This window comes from Sebastes umbrosus, chromosome 18, assembly GCF_015220745.1.
Source record: "Sebastes umbrosus isolate fSebUmb1 chromosome 18, fSebUmb1.pri, whole genome shotgun sequence".
Lineage (NCBI taxonomy): Eukaryota > Metazoa > Chordata > Actinopteri > Perciformes > Sebastidae > Sebastes > Sebastes umbrosus.
In genome coordinates this window covers 7,129,705-7,155,951 of record NC_051286.1, presented here as the reverse complement: position 1 = coordinate 7,155,951, position 26,247 = coordinate 7,129,705, and the positions used below count along the sequence as shown (strand labels likewise).

Below are 26,247 nucleotides of genomic sequence, written 5' to 3'. Positions count from 1 at the left end.
CGTGCTCGCCGCTACTTTCTATTTTAACTATTTATACGCCTTCCCGTGAGATCGGGTTGAAACAGGACACAAATAACTGGATATATTGGCACACACATGATGTGAATGCAACGAATGATGAGTGACAGTGTCTGCAAACTTTTACTAAATCTATCTTGTAAAAAAATCTGTTTTTCATGAAAATGAAAGCTAAATCTAAATGAAACGTGGCTAAAGTCAGGCAGCGCCACACCTTGTGGAAGCAGCAAGTGACTACACAGAAACAGCTGTAAGCTGAACAGACATGCTGAGAACAATATCCTGCTTAAGAACCTATACTGATTGTGGCTTTATCATCTCTGAACGAGACCGCTTACATCCTCTGTCCTACTGTTACACATTAATGTCACTATCTCTACTAAAGTATATGAGTTTTCTGTAAAGCTGTTTGCTAATATGAAATGAATAATTCACACAGAACGGTTTGAATCCAGGCATTTCCTGCTGAGGCATTCAGTTACACACTGTAGCTCAACATTAACTTCATTCTGTTTGTACGCTGGAGCTGAATGGCTGTTAGTTTAAGAGATGAAATCTCATTCATTTAAACGTCTCATGAATCAGTTATGACGGAAAGCCGTCTGGATTTTGTAGAAAATGACTGGCGCTGCTACTGCTGCTTAAACACACAGAGCTCAGTAGATGAACGGTTATTAAGCATCAGAGCGCCGTGGGCTTCTGTGGAAGTTTAAACTTTGAGGTGAAAATACGTAATCTCTCTGTCTGTTATCAGGTTATTAAATGGGTGTTATCAATGGTTATCAGCCTCATAGATGTGGGTCAGAAGGGGCCTGCTACACCCACCAGTAGGTTTTATCATCGATTCACATGGGCGATCACAGAAAGAAGGAATAAAAGAACACAACAGCGACATCTAGCAACCGTAGTAATGTAGTAGGTGTAGTAGGCCCCTACTGACCCATATCTATGAGGCTTAAAACGACTGATAACACGCATTTAATGAGCTGACAACAGTCAAATCGGGTGGTCTGTGTGTCTCCCACTCTTGCTCCATCTTCTTTTCTCTCTCTTTCTCCAAAAGACGCACAGATTTGAGTCCAAATTAATGGCTAATTAGCAAAGTTTAATTGTGAAACACAACTTCTGGTAACAAAAGAACATTTTAAATTTTTGCATGACAATGAAGTTCCTACATTTATTTAATGATCAAGACAATAACAGTGGTGGAAGATTTTCCAGCTTTCTACATCTACAAAATCCTGAGCACTGAATAATGTAATGTAGGCTTTTATTTTTGACTGCCTTTTATTACACTTCACATAATTAGTCATTACTTTTTGTGCCCTGAAAAAGTTTTGTTTTAAAACCCATAAGGTCACCTGGCTCCATGGCATTTATTCATTTACTACATTTACTGAACCCTGCTATTTCTTGACAGACCAACTGGAACAAATACTATTTATGACATTTACAAAGACTTGCATTTGTTCGAGAGCTGCAACGATTAATTGATTAGTTGTCAACTGTTAAATTATCGATTAATCGGTTTGAGTAATTTAAAAAAAAAAGAAATTCTCTGATTCCACATTTGAGGATGTCATCTTGGGCTTTAGAAAACACTGATCTACATTTTTGATCTTTTTCTGACATTTTATAGACCAAACAACTAATCGATTAATCAACAATGAAAATAATCGTTAGTTGCAACCCTAATTTGCTCCAAACTTTGTCTGTCACTCGAAGATAAAGAGCATTATCATCAAAGTTGATATAGATTTGGGAGCTATAAAACCACCAAACGACTCTTGCAGTCAAGCAGCTTAGTATATATTTTTACATAATTGGACCATTTATTTAAGCTCAGAGATTATCAAAAATCTAATCTTAATTATGGAACCAGTCAGACATCATCACCAGCCTATAAATAGAGATCTGTTGCCTCCCTGTTTCCGTTCCAGATGTATGAAGTAGCTGCAGGTGCAACCAGTGTAGCCGACTGTATCGACTAACTTGTATCAGATCTGATTAATAGACGGAGCAGCAACAGACTGGGGCCAAACCTGCGACAGTATCGCTTTTCCCACTAACCAGAAATACTGCTGTGGATCTTCGTCTGTAGAAAAATATGACTGAAGTGTCATATTGCTCAAAAGCCCAATTTCTCAGTCCTCCTCTGTGTCTCTCTGTGTTTCTCTGTTTTGGCTTCAAGTCCTATTTTTCACCGTCGCTGCACTTTGTCAGGTCCTCCGCTGCCTTTAATCATTTTTTCACACTGTCACTATTTCTCACATTTCCTACGGCTCTACAAGGTTTTAAAAATTTAACATACTTTAAGGTTGGAGCATTGTGAATAAGAACTTCATTGAGGTGCTTGTGTTTGACAGGGATTCTTTAGATCTGTGTTAGCTGTGACACTTTCACAGCCTGGGATCTATTTAAGTATTTTATTTTGGGATACGGGCTCTGTGAACATTTTTGTATTGTATATCAGAAACATTTGAATCTCACTTTAAAGGTGCAGTTTGTAGGATTTGGTGGCATCTAATGGTGAGGTTGCAGATTGCAACCAACTGAAACTTCTTTAATGTGCCAAGCGTGTAGAAGAACGAACTGTCTAACTCCAATATAAACCCACTGCAACGTTATTTGACGGTCGGAGCAAGTGACGTAGTATTATTAGCGTCAGAGTCTGCTAAGGGCGGGTTGAAGGGGACGTGGATGGTCAAACAAACACGACTTTCAACCAGGAGACCGTTGTTCGTGTCCCGAGTGAAACTAAAAGTAATGTTGACTTATTTTGTCACGTCAGTCTTTAGTCACGTGACTCATTGGTATTGTCAGTCCCGTGAGTCGTTATTATAAAAGAGTTGCTAAACACGTGAGTCAGTAGTCAGTGATGTTAACGTCAACCACGACCGTTTCCTAACCCTAACTAAGTGGTAGTGTTGCCTAAACCTAACTTCCTGTGAAAACGGATGTTTATTTTGAAAGGACACTATGCATGTAACGAGCGAAAATTGACACGCCGTCCCCGGTCCGTCCAAAAGTAACACAAGAGGGGTACTCCGTGCGTCAGTCTCCGATGCCGAGAGGCACTGACCAAGCGGCGGTATTTGAGGAGTTGGGAGTGAGAATGTGTTGCATTCTAAGGTAACGAAAACAGCTGATGATGCTGATTGTTTTCAGCTGATTATACACAAGAGAAAACATACTTATACTTATACTTAATATTACAAAGTGCTCTGATTAGGGGTGTAAGAAAATATCTAAAATATCGTAATACTTGCCCTCTCAAGCTAGTACTATGATGTGACAGGAATTATGATAAATGCAAATGCAGATCTCACTGTTCTGGTTGCATAAAAAGTTACCTTTTTTTAAAATCTGATTTTATGCATTTGGTGGTAAAAAAAAAATCACAATATATCACCTTGCTTACAGTATCGCAATATATTAAATCGTAACCCCTGTATCATTTATCGTATCCCCAGTTTCTTATCAATAAACGGCCCTATAGCTCCGATAGGAACCAACATCAGCCTTTATCCGGCTTATCAGGTTGTAGTCCTCACACATCTACACTGTATCTGTTTTGCTCTCCATGTTGTGAGCTAAGCTTCACTAAAAAGCACATAGCTCAACCTGCAGTTAGCACCCTGCCTGACATTTACGAGAAACACGACTCCTGAGAAGTCACAGCAATTCAGACGGACTACACACCGAGACAGTGTGAACAAGGAGACAAAACGTGCAGGAATTTTCTTATTTCCCGTCACTTTTTAACCCCCCACCGTCTACCGTTTTTTCCCCCCTTCTCAAAGTCTGCCTGTTGATCTCCACTGAGCATGTGCAAAGCATGTGTGTCAAAATAGCAGCGCTGAGGGATTGAACAGATTCACCTTTTCTCAAGTTCACATTGGTGGCAGCAGCGGGGTGAGTTGTGGGAGTTTATTTGGCACGCCGGAGCATCTGTAGCTCTCGGGTTTCGGTCGGTGGATGCATCGGGCCGCAACACACACACTCTCACACACACACACACACACACACACACACACACCTGTTGCTGTCTGTTAAGGGACACTGGCTGCTTAGTGAACGAAGTAGAAGAAGAAAAAACAAAAGCAAGAGAAGAGTGGAAAAGGGTCTGTTGAAGAAACATCCAAAGTGTGGTCATTCAACGAATGCTCAAAACAAAGTGACACTCTTTTGTTCGATAGTGGTCGGACCTGCAGGATCCAGAGGGATTTCGAGAGGTAGCGAGGACGGGTGGGGTCGTGTTGGGAGAGGGCAGGGTCAAGTTCCCGCTCTACACTTGGAAGCTGGGTGAAGCAGCCACCCAACCTCCTCCCGCTGCAGGCCAGGGCCCTATACATAGTACTGATGCTGCTCTTTAGCTGTCTAGCAGATGGTCACACTGCTGTTGCGAGGATCACTTTGCCTCAGATTCACCAGATTCTCTGGCTGGGAATCAAGTCAGGGTTGCAGAGAGAGACAGAAAGTGTCTTAAGAGAGTGTCTTGGCTGCGGGCACACGCAGCTATTTCATTAGTTGTTGAGATCTGATCATAGCTATTGGATTTTTATGAGAGAACGCCACTATGCATCCATTCTTGGCATTAAACCCTCCCGTACGCAGTGTCTCCGGTGGTTGTGTTTATTTAGAGCGATGTTGGCATTATCATCCATTCTGCTCTTCCTCCTCCATTGCTTCACTGCTCAGATGACTGAATGGCATCCAGTCTATGTAGCCGTTTGATCCCAGTGCAACTCTGACCACTTCTGGTTCTGAAGCTGCACTATCAAAGAGGGCAAAAAAATCTATATTTGTGCATCAGAGCCTTTAAGTAGGGTTGTCAATTTTTATCAAATTCAAGTATGCATGAGAATGTGTCGCTGCCTGGCTTTCAGAGTACCGTCTTAGTTATCAAATCGCTTCTTTAGAGGATTTTTCATACTGACAAATAAAACATTTCATGAAATTGGTCACGTTTATGGAATAATTTCACACTAAAAAATCACCTGTTATCAGTTTCATAAGCCTGAAAGGGGACATGTCATGCTCATTTTCAGATTCATACTTGTATTTTGGGTTTACATGCTTTAATGTTAAAAAAACAACATTATTTTTCTCATACTGTCTGTCTGAATCATAGACTGTATATAAGAAGTGGACGTAGTCACCGGGACGTCACCCATTGGTTGTGGACTGCCGTTTTGAAGCCTCAAATTTCACATTTTGGCCGTCGCCTTCTTGGCTTTTTGCAACCAAAAGTGACACGAGAGGGCGGAGCTAAGTACAACTGAACGCTGAATAAGATATTTTTAGGCGACCAAAATGTTACAATTACTTCTCATGAACTGAAAACCCACTGTGAAAGGGTTAAAGTTCTAAAACAACAATTTCCAAACCAGCAACGCCATGGTAGCAACCTGTCAATCACAAGGTAGCCACACCCTAAAGCATCCCCTGCTTTATGGTCTATCTGACTCTAAATGGGACCATAATTTACTAAATGAACATCATGCTGTATTGAAGAAGACTTGAAGCTAGCAATTGAGACCATAAACTCATGTTTACAATGTTTACTGAGGTAATAAATCAAGTGAGAAAAGGTCTGAATAGTGAAGCCAATGCTGAAGTACCTTAAACCTGCATTCTTTCTAACAGCCAGCAGGGGGCGACTCCTCTGGTTGCAAAAAAGAAGTCTGATTGTATAGAAGTCTATGAGAAAATGACACTATTTCTCAATTAGAACCTTTTTTGGTCACCTAAAAATGTCTTATTCAGCGTTTGTATTTAGCTCCACCCTCTCATGTCACTTCTGGTTGCAAATAACCAAGATGACGACAGCCAAAATGCCAAACTTGAGGCTTCAAAATGGCAGTCCACAAACTAATAGGTGACGTTACTGTGACTACGTCCCCTTTATATATACCATCTATGGTTAGTAGGCACTCCAGATACCCAAATGTATGTGAACATGCACTGATATGTCCCCTTAAAAAAAGGCATGTTGCATACACACGTAGATATAATATGCCACTAACGGTGCCAGGTCCTGCTGGTTTCAAAAGGCCACCATACCACCACCACCACAAACAGCTGAAAAGAAAGTGGTGTATTTACTCGTTTTTAAAGAGGTGACAAGTCTTCGGTCAACCCGTGGCCATATTGAGTTTCCCTATCTGTAGCCTGAAACAACAAGCTGTGTTTGCTCCATCACACCACCACTGGGAAGGCTGCAGCAGTGACTCGGAGCCAACATTGATGCTTTCTGCCATCAGTAATCACCTCCCTGAAGCCCAAAGTTGGGTCTTGGGGTATTTAAAACGCTGCCGGTATGGACTGCTGTGCCAGCTCGGCCCCCTCATTCACTTCAATGTGACATTTAACTCCATGTGCTTCACTTTATCCATTAAAAGTGCTTGAACATGGATTTTTATTTCCCCCACAACAAAAACTGACCAAAGTATATCTCTTAATAAGGTTGTTTAAGACTTGGATATTTTGCCTTTCTCTTGGATCTACTCTAATTAGCTTCTGCACTAATTAGCTGCTGAATAAATCATGAAATGCCCCTTTAACCATAATTCATTTATTCGTCAATTTCAGTCCCATTTTTCTCTTTAAGCAGCGTTTCTGTGGAGTTATTGATCACATCTCTGAAGCATAAATGACTTCATCTGTTCTGTTTTTGATGATCAAATTTTACCTTTAGTAAATCAAAGTATAAATATTAGGGCTGTCAATCGATTAGACTATTTATTTGTGATTAATCACATAATTGTTCATAGTTAATTGCAATTAATCACACATTAATCACACATTTCTTATCTGTTCAAAATGTACCGTAAAGGGAGATTTGTATTATATATTAGTATTATGTAGTATTTATCAACATGGGAGTGGACAAATATGCTTGCTTTATGCAAATTTATGTAAATATGTATTATTGAAAGTCAATTAACAACACAAAACTATGACAAATATTGTCCAGAAACCCTCACAGGTACTGCATTTAGCATAAAAAATATGCTCAAATCATAACATGGAAAACTGCAGCCCAACAGGCAACAACAGCTGTCAGTGTGTCAGTGTGCTGACTTGACTATGACTTACCCCAAACTGCATGTGATTATCATAAAGTGGGCATGTCTGTAAAGGGGAGACTCGTGGGTACCCATAGAACCCATTTTCATTCACATATCTGGAGGTCAGAGGTCAAGGGACCCCTTTTAAAATGATATATTAAAATTTAGTGTAATTTTGGAGCGTTATTTAGCCTCCTTCACGACAAGCCAACCAATGGATTCCTCAGGTTTTCTAGTTTCATATGATACCAGTATCTTCACTCTAGCTTCAAAACTGAGTCTGCTACAACCTAAATATTGCAAGTTGTATTAATGCGTTAAAGTAACAAGTGGCGTTAAAACTAATTTGTGTTAACACGTTATTATCGCATTAACTTTGACAGCCCTAATAAAAAAAGATTTACTCTCCCCTTTAACTCATACTTTTGTAGCGCAAGACTTCACAAGACGAGCTTCATGTACTGCTTGGTTAATGAATTCAAAGTGTGTGTATTGTTCAAGGAGAAGACAGTCCAGTCAGTACCTTGTTCATTGCGAACACCTCCCACATACATAAACCAGAAAGACAGAAGATCTAATTTGTGATGCAACACCAGCTCACACTAAATATGAAACACAGAGAGGGACTTTAGGCCTCCTACAATGTCAGTTTGAGCTTTTACATCTGCTGAAAGAGACAAAAAAATCTGTCTCAATTCACCAAAAAATGGTCTGGATTTTACTAAAGACACATTTTTCTCTTTGTTTCCACTTAATTTCCATCTGTACAGCAGTGTGAAATTACAAATTAGATGGGAGACGATATAGTGAATGCTTTCTAATGCAGGAAAACCGCCTGACGGTATAATGAAGTGCATTCAAAAAGCTGAAAGCTGAATTATTTTCCTCACACAATAGTCTGACCATGCAGGGGGACTTTTACTCCCCGATCACACTAAATCTTCTAGTTTTGGGTCATTGTTTTGAAATATTGTCGGCTATCTCGCCTCCTGAGTCTGTGGGAGCTGTACAGCCTGTATCTAGATCTATTGAATTAATACTGCTGTGAAGGAGGTGGGAGCCAGAACCATGGCAACCATCAGCTCAGATTAGTGTGGGACGTGAGCTGGCAGGAGACATGATGCACACACACGCACATACACACACACACACACACACACAGTACGCAAACAAATCAATATCCGTGTGTGTTGCCAAATAGAGCCAGACCATCTCGACCCTGACAGATACAGATGTTCATTTATCGGTTGCGCTGATTGAATCGAGGGTTTCCTCTCTCCCACAGAGATACCAAAGACTGCGTAACAGGTTTAGAGATGATATTACTTAACGCTGCTTTGCTGTCAGTGCTATTGATTAATATAGTTTTTGTTGTTATCTTCTCTGCAGCTGAAACGGTTGTCTGGTCGAATTTGACAACAATATATTTTTTTTCAGATTTCCCCAACAGTTTCATTATATTTAAAAATGGCATCTGCATGCAGTTGTTACTCTGGGTGTCTTATTTTTATGGAAAAATTTATTTTGTTGTATTTAGGGATGCACCGATACTGGATCAGATATCGGGCCGAATCTGACTCAAATAGCTGGATCGGATATCGGTGACAATGGGGCCGATCCACCACACAACTGCTGCTACTACTACTGTTACTGCTGCTACTACTGTTGCTACTACTACTACTGTTGCTACTAATTCTATTACTATTACTACTACTACTACTACTACTACTGTTGCTGCTGCTACTAGTACTGCTACTACTACTGTTGCTGCTAATACTACTACTGTTGCTGTTACTAATACTATTACTACTGCTAGTACTACTACTACTGTTGCTGCTGCTACTAGTACTGCTACTACTACTGTTGCTGCTAATACTACTACTGTTGCTGTTACTAATACTATTACTACTGCTAGTACTACTACACCTGCTACTACTACTGTTGCTGCTACTACTGCTATTACTACTGTTGCTACTACTACTACTGCTGCTACTACTACTGTTGCTGCTACTACTACTACTACTATTGCTACTACTACTGCTGCTGCTACTACTACTTTTGCTGCTACCACTACTACTGCTACTGCTATTACTACTACTGTTGCTGCTGCTACTACTACTGTTGCTGCTAATAATACTACTGTTGCTACTGCTACTACTACGACTATTGTTATATAAAAACTCTGCCCCTCTTCTCCTCTCCGCAGTCAGTTTTTAGTTGTGCTGGATCAGCCTCCGCCCCGTAACACAGTTTCTTTTATGCCACTTTTTATCTGAAAGCTTCATGAGCTGCAGTGACCTCCACGAGTCAAAGGTGCATTTCTGGGTGTCAGTTTAAAAACCTGATTCCAAGTGAAGGTGGCATGAGAAGCAAGAAAACTGAGCCAATATAGACTATTTTCTTCTTGTCCCATCTTGTTTATTTTTTTCGGATAGGTCACTGTCAAAACATGTTTGGCTTTAACGCTCCTCTCTCTCTCTCCTCTGGCAGGAAGACGAGGTGGTGCTCCAGTGTGTGGCCACCATCGAGAAGGACCATCGCAAGTTTTGCCTGGCCGTCGAGGGACTTGGAAACCGTGTGTGTTACCTGGAACCCACATCTGAAGCTAAGGTGAGGACGGCTCACAGCTTTGTTTTATGCCGTAGATATCATGAAGATTTGGGAGGTCAGTAGCAGAGTTTGGCATGAAGCGGGCAACAATAGCAGCTACAAAGTTCATTAATGACCTTTAAGCTGAGGCAGCACTCTGGAGACGTTTGGTGCTGAAAATGCATTGGCTTAAATCTACTTCTATCTGCCATCTTTCAAGCTGAAAATACAAATATTTCTTTTCTTTTAATTTTCTGTGTTAGTGAAGTGGTTCCCAACCCTATTTATCTTTTGTAACCTCACAGTTTATTAGAGGATCTCCAGTAGGCCTTCTTCAACGCCACCCATCATGTTCTAAAATGTTCACATGAACATGAAAATCAAATTGTCACTTTTTATTATATATATATATATATATATATATATATATATATATATATAAAAATAAATATATATATATACATATATATATATATATATATTTTTTTTTATATATATATAATAAAATTTAAAAATATATATATATATATATATTTTTTTATATATATATAATAAAATTTAAAAAAATATATATATATATATATATAAATAAAAATAAAAAAATATATATATTTTTTTTATTATATATATATATATATAATACAAAATATATAATATAAATATATATATATATATATTATATATTTTTTCTTTTTTCTTTTCTTTTTTTTTCAAATTAGTTGAGCTATTCCACAATATTTCCACGTATCCCCCGGCAACTGCAGAGCTACCCCATGGGGCTAAAGTGAATCAGCGTGTTAATGGACACCCAGCAGGTTGATCTATGAAAGCTGCTTTCTTGATGAAATGACAGAATGAGGATTTACTAAATCTAATATCCAGCAGAGGCTCCACTCCTGAAATGTAATTAACAGAGAGTGCAGCTTACTCAACTTTCTGAAATTGGCCCAGATATAAATATTCACACATTATTTAATTTTCTGAAAAATGCTGTCTCATTCATTGTTTAATCCAAATTAGATGGATTTTCCCTAATCTGGAGGACGATGTTAATTTGTGTGATGGAAAAATGTTGGAGCTATATTAGTATCTCTGATTCCTTTTCTTGTATGTGTCCACTCTAAAATTACATCTTCCAGTAATTTAATCCTTGAACAATTACCCATTGTCCTTTTGATTAGATTGATATTTTTATATATTAATAGATGCACAAAATAGCATCTAAAAGGAAGTCTGCAGTCCAGTTTTGTTCCCTGGCAGCCTCTCTTCCTTATGGAGCGTAAATCAGAGAGACATTTCACTGAAACCCATCTGTTTAGCCTCTTATTGAGACGAGCTCTCCTGTCAAATAACGGGGATGGAGTAGAAGGCCCCTTTGGTGCAACAAGTACTACTTAGATAAAAAACAATCTCAAAATGGGTGCCTTGGTGGTGCGGAGGAAAGACATCCCCCCCTCCTCTGCAGTGATCCAGGATCAGTTCCCGGCTGTGATGCATCCAACTTGGCCAGAACCCCGAAAACACAACTGACAGTGTTCAGTTATGGATCATGTACTTGTTTCTGCACTGGTACATCTCAGTGGTTGGGCCCACGCAGACAAAACAACATCAAATATGATATATAGAGGTTCTTTTTGACCACTTTTGTTGTTAGAAAAGTGAAGTTTCTCTTTGTGACTGTGTGATGAGAATTTGCATTTTGCTGCCTGTGGTGTTGTAGCAACACAACAGAGCTGTCAGTACTCTGTTACACGTCTCATTAATCTCCTTTTTGACAAGACCTACTGTATGGTCTTCAAAAAAAAAAAAGACATGTTGGAAATGAAGCACATCGTGTTGGCTCTGGAGAATATGCCTCTTAATAGGAACATAATTGTTGTTTATCATTATGTGCATCATTAGTCACAACACTTTCAGCGATGTTTCAATGTGGAGAGCAAGTTCGTTGTCAGTCAGTAATGCAGATCTACGTGGGAAAGACAGCGTTGCCTATATATTTATACTCGTGATGTTCTTGCTGTTTTATTTTGGGCTTCACACTTAATTTGTGTCAGAGTGATAATCACATGATCGAAGAACTCTCCAATGCCAGGATGTTTATGAGCTGTGCATATCAAGTAAAGCCTGATTTAATTACAGTAAGACTTGTTTCTGTTCACCCACCTGGAACTGTTGTCGAGTCGGAGGGCAACACCTGCGGAGCTCCGAGCAGCCCATCACAGACACCTTTCCCCGCTCACCTTGGGTACCGGTGACAATGCTTCGGGCCGCCTTGGGTGTGAAATGTAGCTGAGTGTGGCGGGTGACGGCTGTGGTTTGGCACTAGGGGAGGGGCTGTCATCTGCTGGCGGATCTCAGGTGTTGACACCTCATTTCCCAGACTCTAACGAAGCCTGTCTGCCGGCTGCTGCTGGTGGGGAGAAATGAAGCCCGGGTGAATTAGATCCGATTTAAAGGGTTACATATCATGAAAAACTTGCTTTTTCAGTGCTTGTGCACGTACATCTGGGTATCTGGAGTGTTTACCAACCCACAAACTGTGAAATAAGACAACCCAGTCAGTTTTTTTGTGAGCTGCGTACGTAGATCAGAAAACATGTGATTCAACAAGTCATTCAGATTTGGCTCCCCTTCCTATGTCACATGCAGACTCATTAGAATATATCGTCCCCCATCTGAGTATCTCCACCCGCAGGTTGAGAACTACTTTTGCAAAATAGCACCATATTTTTCTCGCAAGTTAATCAGAGCAGACTGGGCTTTTTCAGGAGGGGGGCTTAAAGAGACAGGAGGTGAATACAGGCATATTCAGACATTGCCGATTGGAGACACGTAACCATGGTAACCTGTGCCAACCGCGTTATTGACGTTAATGAAATGAAATAAATTATGTTATGATCATTGTCATCACAACCGCCTTGCATGGTGGGATATTTATGCCGCCGCTGTAGTGTTCAGTGTTTGCATACTGTAATATTTCACCGGAAATGGTATGCGATTCACGTACTATGGGCTTCATACTAAGGTTTTGGACATACTAAAAAATCTCACATACTGTTTTAGCGTACTAAATAGCATGTTGGTATGTAATTTCAGACACAATCACCATCTTAGAATCAAGTTAACTCCTAAAATATGAAGTTCATATTAATGCCGTTCAAGTGTATATAAAAACAAATAGCTTGATATACATGTACAGTACATACAGTATGTATTTGCTTATTTCTACCTTGATTAATTTAGTTTCTTGTTACTGTTTATATCTAATACCTTGCTTTGATTGTTTCTGTTGAAGTTTTGATTGTATTAAAGGATAAGACTGGCATTATATTCTTTTTACTGTCAACAAATTTGGTTCAAAAATGGTTCATCTCTCAATACTTCGTCTGTGGCTTCAGATGCATATATGTTCTTCCTGAAGACATATATCTTTAAAAACAGATCATGAATATATACTTAGATTTTTACATTTTTCAAAAAAGGCTGAACATAATACTCTAAAACTGCTGAGCGCTGTTAATCAAACAGGAGTAAATGGTGATGAGCAACAATTGTGATTTGTTGGGGACTATTTTCAGTCATGGATCAATACCCACTTGGTGCACTAGTGAGTATTTTTAGGACAGTGTATGTGGGACTAACTCAAAATAAACCACATGTGCTCATGTTCATCAAAAGGAAGGTCTCAGTGTATCTCATCTTTGGACAACAATGAAGGCTACACAGAAGTTAGTAGGATCAGTTTATTGTTGGTTTTGGTCTTTTCATGGGATTTGTTGACAATAACAAACATTTTTAATATTACCAGACTTATCCTTTAATGTGACATCGTTTTATTTAACATTTAAAAAGCACAGCTCACATGACTTTAAGAGGAAGTTAATGGGATTTACGACAGTAGACGACCTTGAGAAGATGGGGAAAAAAATAATTTAATTTAACTTTATATGATCTATTTTGAATAGCCTTGCGTTTGATGCAAGCCTCTAGACTGTTTGATCTTTTGTAGGATCCCTTTACTCATTTTCACGGCTTATATTATCGTATTGTGTTAAGCTCCCTGCAGACTTTCTAAAGGTTACTGTGACCGTTGAGACTTCTATTCCAAGACAAGCGAAAATGTTCAGCATGTCTGCCCAACCCTGGAAGGAGCATGATAATTGGAATATCGGCGGTGAATAATTCATTAGAGGTGTAAGGTCTTCATCACTGTGGAAGGTCGTATGACACCACAGGTGAGGCTGTGTCATGTCATGTTGCATCCTCTTACAGGAAAAAGTAAATATTCAACTGACCCTGTCTCAAGTTTTGTGGTGAGATAACTAGATTTTGAGGCTGCTAGCCTTTAACAAACAACCTTTTCAATGATATTTCCTGGATTGTTTGTCACTGGAAACATCTTATCTGGTTATAAATGCAATTAAATGATGAATATCTGCATTATTTGTGTGCAAGCTGACAGAACTGGACTGTACATGTGCACACAAAGTGGTGTTGGAGGTTCCCATGCATGTTTGTGTTGAGTTTCAGAGCAGCGCCATCCTCATTATCACCCAGCAGCCCTCCACTCTGCTCACATTTCTCACTTCACTGCAGAGGTCAAAGGTCAGTCACTTGTGTTACTGAGTCAGGGCATGCATCCAACACCTTTAAATCATTACTCTGTCAGGGAGAGATGGATAGCACGTTATGTGAGGCCAGCTATTGTTATGGAATGGAGGTTAACAATAAGTATGTACTAAATAATAACTGGATCTTTCAAAGAAATGAGGGCAGGGTGATGATCTGATATGAGGGTGAGGGAGTTATTAGGCTATTGTTTGTTGACGTGTTGTTGATGTAATGCCATCTAACACATCATCTCAAATGCCCCATTTTTATTCTTCAGTATCCTCTCTTTGCATTTGTTCTTTGAATGAACTTACCTGAATTGATTTACTCTTTGCACAATGCACTGAAAGTTTACAGACAAACTTAGTTTGCTGAAAGTGGAAGACAAATCTGCAGCCTTGTGTACTGTAGCAGGAACCAAACAAGGCCGTGTGCTGAGGAATGAGGCCCAGCCAAACTAATTATTGGTCCTTGCAGCCTTTTTGACAGCCCTCCTCATAATCCCCAGCCACTCGTTAGCAACTCACCGGGACGGCAAAGAAGTTGCAAGTCATCGGAATTATTTATGAGCTCCCATTCCTCACTGAGCAGTTTAATCCGATCAGTGCCTCCAATTCATTTAGTAACCAATTACTGCTCTGGAAATATTATGAGAATGTAGATACAATTTTACATGCAAGCACGTGTGTCTAATTAATCAACACAATTTACAGTACTGCATCTCCCTGTTATTACATCAATTTCATTTCTTTAAGATGCATAAAGATAAATAGAACATAATAAATAATGTAAATGCAGCATCACTGTCACCAGAATGTGAAAGTGACATGATGGAGCGCAACAAATATGAGCTAGAGAGTGGAAAAATGTGTTTGTGTATGTACAGGATAGGCAGCACCCTTTTAGTTGACCAAAACAACAAGATTTCTTTAGTCATTTTTAATCTTTTTTTTTAGGCTTTTCATGTTGAATGTCTTATTTCCAAGAAACTTATGAGCAAATTTATGATAAACACATGATTTAAAGTGGTGCTTTTGTGTGATTCTTTGTGGAGAAACTCAACTAATTGTTTAATTGACAAAATCGTATGAGTGTTAGTCGACTAATTTATTTGGTCGTGGACAGCCCTAATATAGGCACCAAATGACGTTGAATAAATGACGATTTGAGGCATGTCTAGTTGTCCACACTCAGCTGGTTTTGGTAAATTAGAATTTAAATATCTTTCTGATGTCAGTTCAAAAAGTGGTTTCCGAAAATGTTTAAATATATATTTATTTACTGTGTGATAACAGACGTCTGTTTGGAGCTACTTTATACTGACACTGCAATTTAGATTTAGGTCACAGTCCATCAAACTGCTTGGACACTATGCATGTCAACTTTTACAATGTCAAAGAGCATCATAAATGTTGATAAATTGATGTATTTCTTATCAAGTTTGCCTCAAGTTTTTTGTTGTCATGTCAAAGATCTGAGTTCTGTAGATCAGGGGAGCTGGGTGCATCAGCAGCAGATGTTCGAGGCTATACAGGGAACATAAAAGGGCAAAAACAGAGTCAAGGAGAATAAACTCCTGGCACATTGTTTTTGTACCCAGGAGAGAAGCCTGTTTTTGCTCAAAACACCTTGTCAATGCCTCTTCAACTAATGTTTCTTTTCCTCCGTCCTCCTTCCTTCCTCCCCTCTCTCCCTTCTGCCTTACAGTATGTTCCTCCAGACTTGTGTGTTTGTAACTTTGTGTTGGAGCAGTCCCTGTCGGTGCGGGCCCTGCAGGAGATGCTGGCTAAGACTGGGCAGAACAGCGAAGGGGTGAGTACAGTACCTCCTCCCCACTGATAATATCCCACTGCTCTCTACAGTATCTCACACACACAAACACACTCAACACTTATACACACACACACACACGCACACACACACACACACACACGTACACAAATCAATCTGTAGTCGACCAGCATTCTGTTGCAAAACGCCCTTAGGTTGCTTCAGTTATAAGTCTCATACTATATTTCTGCGATATTGCTTTTTATAACAGAATAACGATCTTCACAACTGTTTTCCGTCTAACATAATTTAGCTAACGTGATATTTATTGAGTGAGCTTGAAAAGAAATCCTTCGCTGGCAGAGCAGTCACACGACTGGAAATACAAATCGTTAATGCGTTGAAGAAATTAGAGGCGGATTTCATTAAAGCGTTATTATCACGTTAACTTTGACAGCCCTAAAATATATAAATCAGCTTTTAGTAGTGTTTTCATGAAACAAGCATGAACAGCGTTGGATCTTTATTAGTAACTTCACTTAATTTCCTGCTTTAAATAGTCAGATAACATTTATTAAAAGTAACTGTTATATAATATATGTAATATACTTTGAAGTTATAACAAGTGTACAGTGTTTTAAGAAGAAAATATCATTGAACACTTTGCAACATAAGCAGAATCCCCACTACATTTGCAGGTATAGTCTGCTGCAGTATGTATGATGGACTTGCTCGAGGCAGCCAGGAGAGGCTTTTTATTAATTCATTGTTTTCCTGAGATGGCAGTAACAAGATCTCCAGATGGTAGCCTTCAAGTGTTAAATATGGAAAGTCAAATATTTTAATACAAGTCTGAGAGTCTGATTATTTTGCACATATTTCTGAACAAAATTTTGACTTTGAAAAGTGAATATGTTAAAAATGAATCAGAAGGTTGGATTAGATCCCAAAGGCAGAGCAGACAGACCACATCTAGCAATACTCTGAACTACTTTAACACCAAGAACTGCTAATAGAAGCTGTCTGATTTCATTCTCTGTAACACCTGTTTTGCAAAAAAGAGATCAGAAGAATGATAATGAAAGGCCGTCAGGGGTCAAAGAAAGGAGGGAGATTATCTGTGAGTGCAGCGCTGCTTCCACAGCCCTCTTTTTCCTCAACCTCCGCTCACTTGGCATGTTTATTAGGGCAGGTAAGTCATGTTTGATTGGGCGGAAGCTCTGCGGTGCCACGGGGGGGTCATCAACAGGCAACGAAGCACTCCGGTGGGCTACTATGAGTGGTCTGTAAGCCCCTGTCAGATGCTCATACTCACTCATGCTGCTGCGCTCCAACAGTCATTTCATGTGTCATTTAATCTCATCACCCAGCCCTTCTAGACTCAGAAGGGGGAAGTCCAGAGATGGGAAGGGATGGCATCACATGTTAGGATGAAATGCTAATATGTTTTGGGGAAAAACAAAGAGAAAACAGCGCTTAATTCTCAGATAGATCTCAGCTTTAAAGCTGCAGTTGGTAACTTTGAGAAAATGTGATGAAAAGTTATTTTTATAAAACAGTCACTATATACTGACAGTAGTCCATGAGACAGATAATCTGTGACAAAAATCATGTTCCTCTGGTGCACCTAATCGTATTTGCAAGATTTCACAGCACCGAAGGAATACAACCAATCAGTCTCTAACGCAGCTGTCAATCACTGCTCGCAAAACTCACAAACTCCGATCAATTGGTCAAACTAGGCAACGCTGATCAAATATGAATCAAGATTCTGTTACTGTAATACCTGTTTTTCACCTCAAATGTTTTCAGAAACATCTTGTAGTGTACTGTTTAGCTGTAAAATTAGATAGTTTGTGATCAGTTGAGGAAACACCAAGCACCACCCACCACAAACTTTCTCATTTTACAACGAAACAGTACACTAAAATATGTTTCTGAAAACATTTGAGGCGAGAAATCATATCACCATATTTGATCAGCGCTGCCTAGTTTGACACTTTGATCAGAGTTTAAGCTTCACGAACAGTGGTGGACAGCTGCTCAGATTTCTTACAGGCGTGGTGAAATCTTGCAAATGCCATTAGGAACACTAAGAGGAGGCAGAGGAACATGTACATGAACATGCACTACTGTCAGGATATAGTGACCGTTTTATAAAAATAACTTTTTATCATATTTGCTCAAAGTTACCGACCGCAGCTTTAAATTTGGAAAAAAACGAACCACGACATACAAGAAACTGCTTGTTAGTGGTGGTGTTATTTTTCATCACTGTTCCTATTGGATACAAACATTGACTGTATATAAAGATGGATGACGCGTCTCCACTTCCTCTAGAGGGGGTGGAGCCACAGTATCGAGGTCCCGCCCATAAACCTGCCCAAGCCAATCACGAGCCGAACGGACGGCTTTATGACCTACACTGCAGCCAGCCACCAGGGGGCGATTGAGATGTTTTGGCTTCACTTTTGGGGAGCTGTCGCGTCGTCCATCTACTATACAGTCTATGGATACACATGGTCTGTGCTGATTTTGAAAGTTCCTCAATCGATGGACCCAATTGTTATTAATATACGCAAACACTTTGGACAGACCACTGGTATGTAGGAACAGAGATGACAAAGCTATGGTTGCATGAATCACTGTGCAGTACAGCGTCAGCAACTAGAGAAACCAGCATCACGGTGCTTTTTGCAAGATGAATTGAGTAAAAAATGCTATTGCAAGATAGTCAGAATTTTGCGTCGTGCTGGATGTCTCTGGCTACCACTGTACTTTCATGCACAACATAGCCTTTTGGCAAAGATAGCTCTTTAAGTGTCTTGTTTTGTTCGCCGCTTGGGTCCTCTCCACTGGTGAATCAGGCCTGCATTGTTATTAGCCTGGGTAGCAGATTTGTTTTGTGCTCAACAGTGCAACATTGTTGGCTGGCCTTGTTTGGCAAGACAATATGATGTTGGCTAGAATACAAACTCTCTGCTAGCAAGGCTAATAAATCATCCTCCTCTTTCCTTTCTACTGCAAGGGCCCATTTCTCTCCATTGTTGCTCTCAGATTTGTGTAATTGACTGCCGTACAACCCAATAACACATCTCTTTTCATTTGTATTTGTGTGTTACTAGAGTGCTGACCATGAAAAATGGGTAGGTCCATCAGTCCGTTCATCCATCATGTTGTCAGTGTGCATGACAGACTGCCAAACGAAAAGGGTTCAATTTCCGGCACTTTCACTTGAAGTGACGCCCATTTCTCGATCGCCATAAAAGCTTCATTTATAGCACGTGCAGCATTTAGTTTAAACATCCACTGCAGGTACTGCAATGTGGGGAGAAATTAAGCTAATGGTAATGCATTTCAATTTTTCCACCTCAGCACATATTGTCTAAATGGATATTAAAATACGTTCAGACTCCCTCTGGATAGTAAATTAAGCTTTCACCTCACCGTATAGATCTACTCTCTCCCTAAGCCAGTCTGCATGGAGACAATCAATTAGCTTGTCACAGTTGTCTCTTGAACTTTAAATTATGGCAATCTTGAAATAGACATCCGTTGGTGCTGTCAACTTGTGCACAGGAGTCAAATGTTTTGCCTCGTGTACGTGAAGACTACTTTGTGTGCAAGTGTGCAAGCACTTTCAAGTGATAGTGTCTGCTTCTCATTTGCTTAAGCTATTCATTATCCACCTTTTTTTGTTTTTGCTTTCAATGCAATTAGATTCAAGCCTCTGTATACAGCTTACAATGTTTAAAAGATACATATATTATTAGATTTTGCTTACCAAAGGTAGTAATGAGCTCCCTTATTTATCTAACTTACTGAATCTAAATGAACGAATCTGAAAACCCACACGTTGGCAGAAAACTCACTTTGTGGTTTTGGGTGTGCTGCTCTGTTTTCTCTGGGTTTGGTCTCTAACATCGATTTAAGTTTAAGGGTATTGACACGAGGAAATGTCCTGAAATCAGTTTTGATTTCAGGGTGTCCACATGCACTACTGTTGAGCAAAGCTGTTGTAGATGATTCAAGGATATCTGTTCTTCATATAACTCACAAAACACACTGGACTGCCAACATGCTACACTCCAGTTTCATTTTCTTTTAACATCCCTAACTTGTGGTTTTCATTTTTTAGGATAACATGGCTGGATGTATAGTGTTTTTTTTTCTCTTTCACCGATCATGGTGTACATCATATTTTGATGGACTGTTATGAAGTAAAAGAGCACAATCACTGTCTCATTATCCAAATAACTTGAAGGGCAGGGCATTGGATTTGCATGAGAATCAATATATCAGATCGTACTCAGCAAATGAGTCTGGCATGACTCCCTTCCTCACGGCCTTGAAAAAGTGATTAGTGTGCTATTTCCCCTGCTCAGGCTTTTCCATATAAAATAAGCTATTGATATATGAAGTGAATATTTAGGTACTTTACTTTAGTCATGGTTTGGTGTAATGGCTCCGTCAGGCTTAAGCAAAGAGAAAGCCTACACTGTTTCATTCTCATAAAGCTAAGCAGGCAGGAAATAAAAAAACTCACTGAGCGTTCAGGACGTTGGCTCAGTATCAGTGATCATAACAAAGCCACCAAAATCATCCATGTGTTTTAAGTAGTTTGTATTTTACACTGGCCCATTACACTGCTTCTAAAGTAGTAAATCAATTACATTGACAATGGTTTAGAACTGGTTATCAAGTATAAACGCCAAACATGTTCTGTTTACAGCCTTTATTATTGCATGTTGGATAGCTTTGTCACTTTTGGCACAACGACCAGACCCCAATGTAGAAAAAAAACTGCACAATTTTTGGGTACTATACTACTATTTATTTTTTCTGCTACTTTATACTAATCCACTACAATTCAGAGGCAAATGCTGTGCTTTTTAGTCCACTACATTTATTTGATAATTTTAGAGGTAGTGGTACTTTGTGGATTGAGATTAATAATATTAAATATAATCAACAAATTAATTATTTAAAAGCTACCTGGCAGTATATAAAGTAATTAGAATAAGTCCCACCTTTACCAGCTGCAACATTAAAGTGATGAACACATGGCTGCATTGTTAATTATGATACAATAACATGCATTATTCTGAAATGGGCCATTTGCTCTTATGAGTACTTTTACTTTGGTACTGAAGCATTTTTTGATGGAAATACTTTTGTACTTGTGTAAAGTTTTGAATGCATTACTTTTACTTGTAACAGAATATTTCTACACTGTGGTATTTCTATCAGAGTACTTCTCCTGCCACTGCTGGGTCGTGGCTAGAAGGGAACCCGCAAACCGCGAAATCTGATCTGAGATCTGCAAAAACGTGCAGAACTCTCGCAAGACTAACGATTGGAGGTCGCGAGTATATAAATATAAATATATATATATATATATTATATATATAATAATATAATATATGTAATATAATATATATAATAATAAAATAATATATATAATATATAATATTAATAAATACCAAAAAATATAATATAATATTATTATAATATAATATATATAATAAAATATAATATATATATATGCATATTTATATATATATATATATATATATTCATATATATATGAATATATGAATATATATATATATGAATATATATATGAATATATATATATATATATATATGATTCATGAATATATATATATATTATATATATGAATATATATATATATATATATATATATGAATATATATATATATATATATATATATATATATATATATATATATATATATATATATATATGCACATATATATATAAATATGCACATATATATATTATATTTTATTATATATATTATATTATAATAATATTATATTATATTATATTATATTTTTTGGTATTTATTAATATTATATATATATATATATATATATATTCATATATCTGATCGGAAAATAAAAGTACATAACACCCCTAGAACAGGTGACACAGATGACGGAATGACGTACGGCGTGATGAGGTCACAGATACGCTACGTGAACGTAACTACGGCTAAGTTAATTGTCCCAAAGCTACACCTGAAGGCTAACGTTAATTTTATGAGTGAAGCAACCGTTAAAGACATTAAACAACGTTACTAACTTACTGAAGAGAGGCTTAACTTAACACGACTTGTTCGCATTAAAAGGTAAATTTCAACTCACAAACAAAACAAAGATGGTGCATAATTAATGTCTTTGAGGCTGTTTAGTGATGCTATTCTAGCTAACGTTACCTTCATGTAAATGGGGAAAGTGAACAGAAAGATTATCAGGTAGTGTTACACCTATTTTTAGCTAGGTGTAGCTTACCTAAACTGGCAACTGTGTGGGGTCCAGCCATCATTAAATTCTCATTAATTGTTGTGAAGACGTTTACAGTAACTTACCTGTCCTCTGGTGGCTTTATTTTCTCAGTATTTGCACTAAATGCCTATTGTTTATTGTTTATTGTTTATTGTTTGTTTTGCACAATTTAAGACTATACAACATAACAAAAAAATAAATGAATAATATACAGTGCAGGAAGAGGCAAAAAAACCCACTGGGCTTATCTGAAACCTCCACCTATAGAGACAAGATTAATATAAAGAAATAATATGACTACATAATAGTGATAACAAACAATTAGGACAAGATATATATAATAACAATAACAATACAGTAAATATATCAAAAAAGACAAGTTTGTGTGTGTGTGTTGCGTGGAAGTGTATGGTTAGTGTTTCTAAGGAGAATATTGATTTAAATATCTGTAAAGACTTCTGGGTAATCGTAACCAAACAACATTGTGAGTGGGAAAAATAAAAAACATAAAAACAGATACATGGGAAAAAGAAATTACAAAACAGCAATTAAATGACCCTTTAAGCGACTTTTGAAACATTTGACAGATGAACAGTTTATTGATAGATGTGAAAAGCTACTCCATAATTTGGTTCCTCTAAATCTTATCGAAAATGTAATAGGTCATTAACTTAACTGCTAAAAAGCAAAGTGATTCACAAATGTAGCTAATATATGCTCCTCAGGACTAATCTCAAGTTAAATGGTACATCTTAATTTAACAGTATGCAAATACTAGTCAGTGCAGTGTGTGATTAATGTATGCATCAGTGTCAGAGCCAGCAATCTACCATGACATAAAGGATGATTTTGGTGTCTAGCTATGTCCTCATGAGATGACACAAAATGTAGACCTGTGAGACAATTCAATTTCCCAAAACTCTCAGTATTAAGACACAACTTAATATACCCCACCTCCTCCCCTAACACATAAACTGTACATGTGTACAGTGCCTGAATTGGGCCAAAAAAGGTGCCAGCACTGTATTTCAGCAGTTGCATGACATGATCATCACGTGTGTCTTGGATATATTTATATTTATACGTATATCTTGGTAATATATCCCACTTTCTGTATGCATTTCATTGCATACATTATGCCTACATACGACATACATTTCCACAGTTTGTACATAAATGTATATTTGGTTAATAAAAGCTTTTTATGTACCTATTGATACAAATCAAATTGTACAAAAATATAATATTGCGTATATGCTTCAATAAAACCAACTTAAAATATAATATCTGTAATCTGAAGTTGGATAATGAGAAGGAATCATTTTCAGCGCTGTTACCTCAGTATTAAGCTAACTATGTGTTTACACATAGACACAGTTACGTGGGTGTTTATGGGTGCACACATCAACTCACCGGGAGGTGGCGGTACTCAATAAGAAGTAAGAGTACTCGTGGACAAATATCAGAAGTGCCGGTTCTCGGTACTGGTGAGTACTGGCCCATTTCAGGCACTGCATTCATACAAAAACAACCATACAAACTTCTCTCTGCGTTTCAAACACAGATCCACTCCCAGTAGAAAGCTGTTTAGGATACAGTACTTCCAACTGGAGGGGCAAACCAAAGGTCACAGTTCCTGGCATTGATGTGTCAGCATGACAGCAGGCCTGAAATACAGGCTGGCTCTCTCTCTCTCTCTCTCTGTACCCCCTCCCTCACTCCCAGCTGTTGCTGGATACTCTTCCCATTTTTCTTTTGATCAAACTCTGTTTCCTTTTTCGTCTGTCTCACAAGCCATCTGGGAGAGACTTGGTAGCCAAAAGAGATTTAGCTCAGGGTCAAATTTAGGGGACAGTTGTGAGTTCCCTTTAGGTCAGTTTAAATGTGACCCCGCGAGCAAATACACAAATTGACGCTGACAACTAGACAAGAAAGAGGATAGCCTCCATGTATTGCTTATTGGATAAACACTGAATTGTGCGTCACATTGGTTAGCACAGTGCCAATTCTGAGCTTGTTTCTAGCTGTTTCTACGAGGAGTTTAAATATTGTTAGTCATCTCAAAAGACAAATCTGGTAGACTGGACACTCAAATTTTATTGAAGGTGAGAATAGACTGTCTGTTTATAGCCCTAATAATAGAAATTCACAAATCAGGTATCAGGTATGTGTCTAAATGTGGCTAAATTGTCCTTTAATTTTATGCTAATAATTAAAAAAAACGTTCAGACATGTATTGAAACCCTCTAACGGAAAATCATGTGTTCTTATGTGTTCGAGTTTTGACTCACACTCAATCGATTTGAAAATAAACCGTCACCATTACTGCTGTAGGTCAGGCACCTGGTCCATATTTGAGTTTATCCAGCTCGCAATCCCAAGACAGAGTTGATTTAGATGTTATTTCTTATGGTACCTTCTTTTTTTCTTCTGCTGCTAGAGGTTGATTAAAAGGGTAAGTATAACCTTCTTTATTCACCTCCGTGGTGGAGAAGAAATCATCTTTATTCTTTTTTTGCTCAACTGTTTCCTCACATTTCCTCTACCATTGTGTTACAGTGTATCACAATTATTCTTGTTTGTTGCAAGAATGGGCAAGCTGTCTAATGAATGTACATGTTTGTTTGATTTTAGTGTGTAGTTTGTGTGTTCCCATCTCTCTTTCTTTGTCTGCTTCTTGCTTGAAATTGGAATGGAGGTCTGAAGTTGAAGATACTTTGCTTGTTCAGCCGTGTGCAGTTTTCCCCACACAGGGTCAAAAGCAAACTTAATATCTGACATAGAAGTGAAGGGGAGGTTAATAATATAGATCATGCGATAAGTCAAACCTGACAAGGTCCAGAGGTCAAGGATACTAGGACATGATGGTAATCTGTTACCTGTGTATTTCCTGACAGGCGGGTCAGGGGGGTGGACACAGGACCCTGCTCTACGGTCACGCCATCCTCCTTCGCCACTCCTTCAGTGATATGGTGAGTATCAACAATACGATTTGATAATTGTCCAGTAATGTAGTGCTTAGTGGCACTTGCTGTCATACGAAATACACATAAATACAACACTTATATATTTATGACACTTATTTACAAAGGAAATCTGCAAATCTTCACCTTTGAGGAACTGAAACCAACTGTTTGGTATTTTTTCTTGACAAGATAAATTGGTTGAATCAAATTGTTGTTAATTTTCACAATGATCTAATCAAATAATTAACTAATTATTTTATCATTAAAAGTATATATTTCTAAGTCCTAAACTCTTTTTTTTATGCATGAATAAATAATTTAAGTCATATTTTTATTAGATATTTGAACAAGAGCTGACTTCCACTCTCAGCTTGTCTTAATTTTTCCTTTGACCTAACATCAATTAATTTGTCACTCCCCAGTACTTGACCTGTTTGAAGACATCAAGGTCTCTGACAGACAAGCTGTCATTTGATGTTGGACTACAAGAAGATTCAATAGGTACAGTATGACTAACGGGCACTTTACAGAGTTCACTTGGCTTTTTTACTGCTTTTAATTGAATCCAGTCCTCCTGAGTAGCCATTTCAGGTCAACCTAACCTTGAGATGGAATCAATACCCGTGGGAGAAATACTGTAAAACACAGTTACAGAGCTATAGTTGACATTTGAAATTCTTAAAGCCATTCATCAAGGAGAAAAAACACTTGAACTGCTCCTTCAGTCTTCCTCAGATGATGGCTGTTTTTCTGCTTTTTGCCACTCGGAACAGATAGACAGACGTTTTAACAACAAAGAGGAGTCAGGATTATCTAAAATAGCACGTATATGACTGTGTGGGACAATAGACCTGCTCAAATGTATGTATGTATTCTACTTGATCATCATTAAATGAATAATGTTTTT

At 38.3% G+C, this 26,247-nt stretch overlaps 1 protein-coding gene across 5 annotated transcripts in view; it reads left to right on the top strand.

The window, feature by feature from the left end:
- Nucleotides 1-26,247, top strand: part of ryr3 (ryanodine receptor 3) — a 131,489-nt gene that overhangs the window by 11,611 nt on the left and 93,631 nt on the right. For 3 of the 5 annotated variants that reach the window (XM_037750432.1, XM_037750433.1, XM_037750431.1), the window contains exons 2-6: nt 9,582-9,701; nt 15,999-16,103; nt 19,187-19,207; nt 25,272-25,346; nt 25,763-25,841. In XM_037750432.1, the coding sequence (XP_037606360.1) occupies nt 9,582-9,701; nt 15,999-16,103; nt 19,187-19,207; nt 25,272-25,346; nt 25,763-25,841 (400 nt within the window). The remainder of the gene's footprint in view (nt 1-9,581; nt 9,702-15,998; nt 16,104-19,186; nt 19,208-25,271; nt 25,347-25,762; nt 25,842-26,247) is intronic. The other 2 variants (XM_037750435.1, XM_037750434.1) reach the window with 1 other exon arrangement.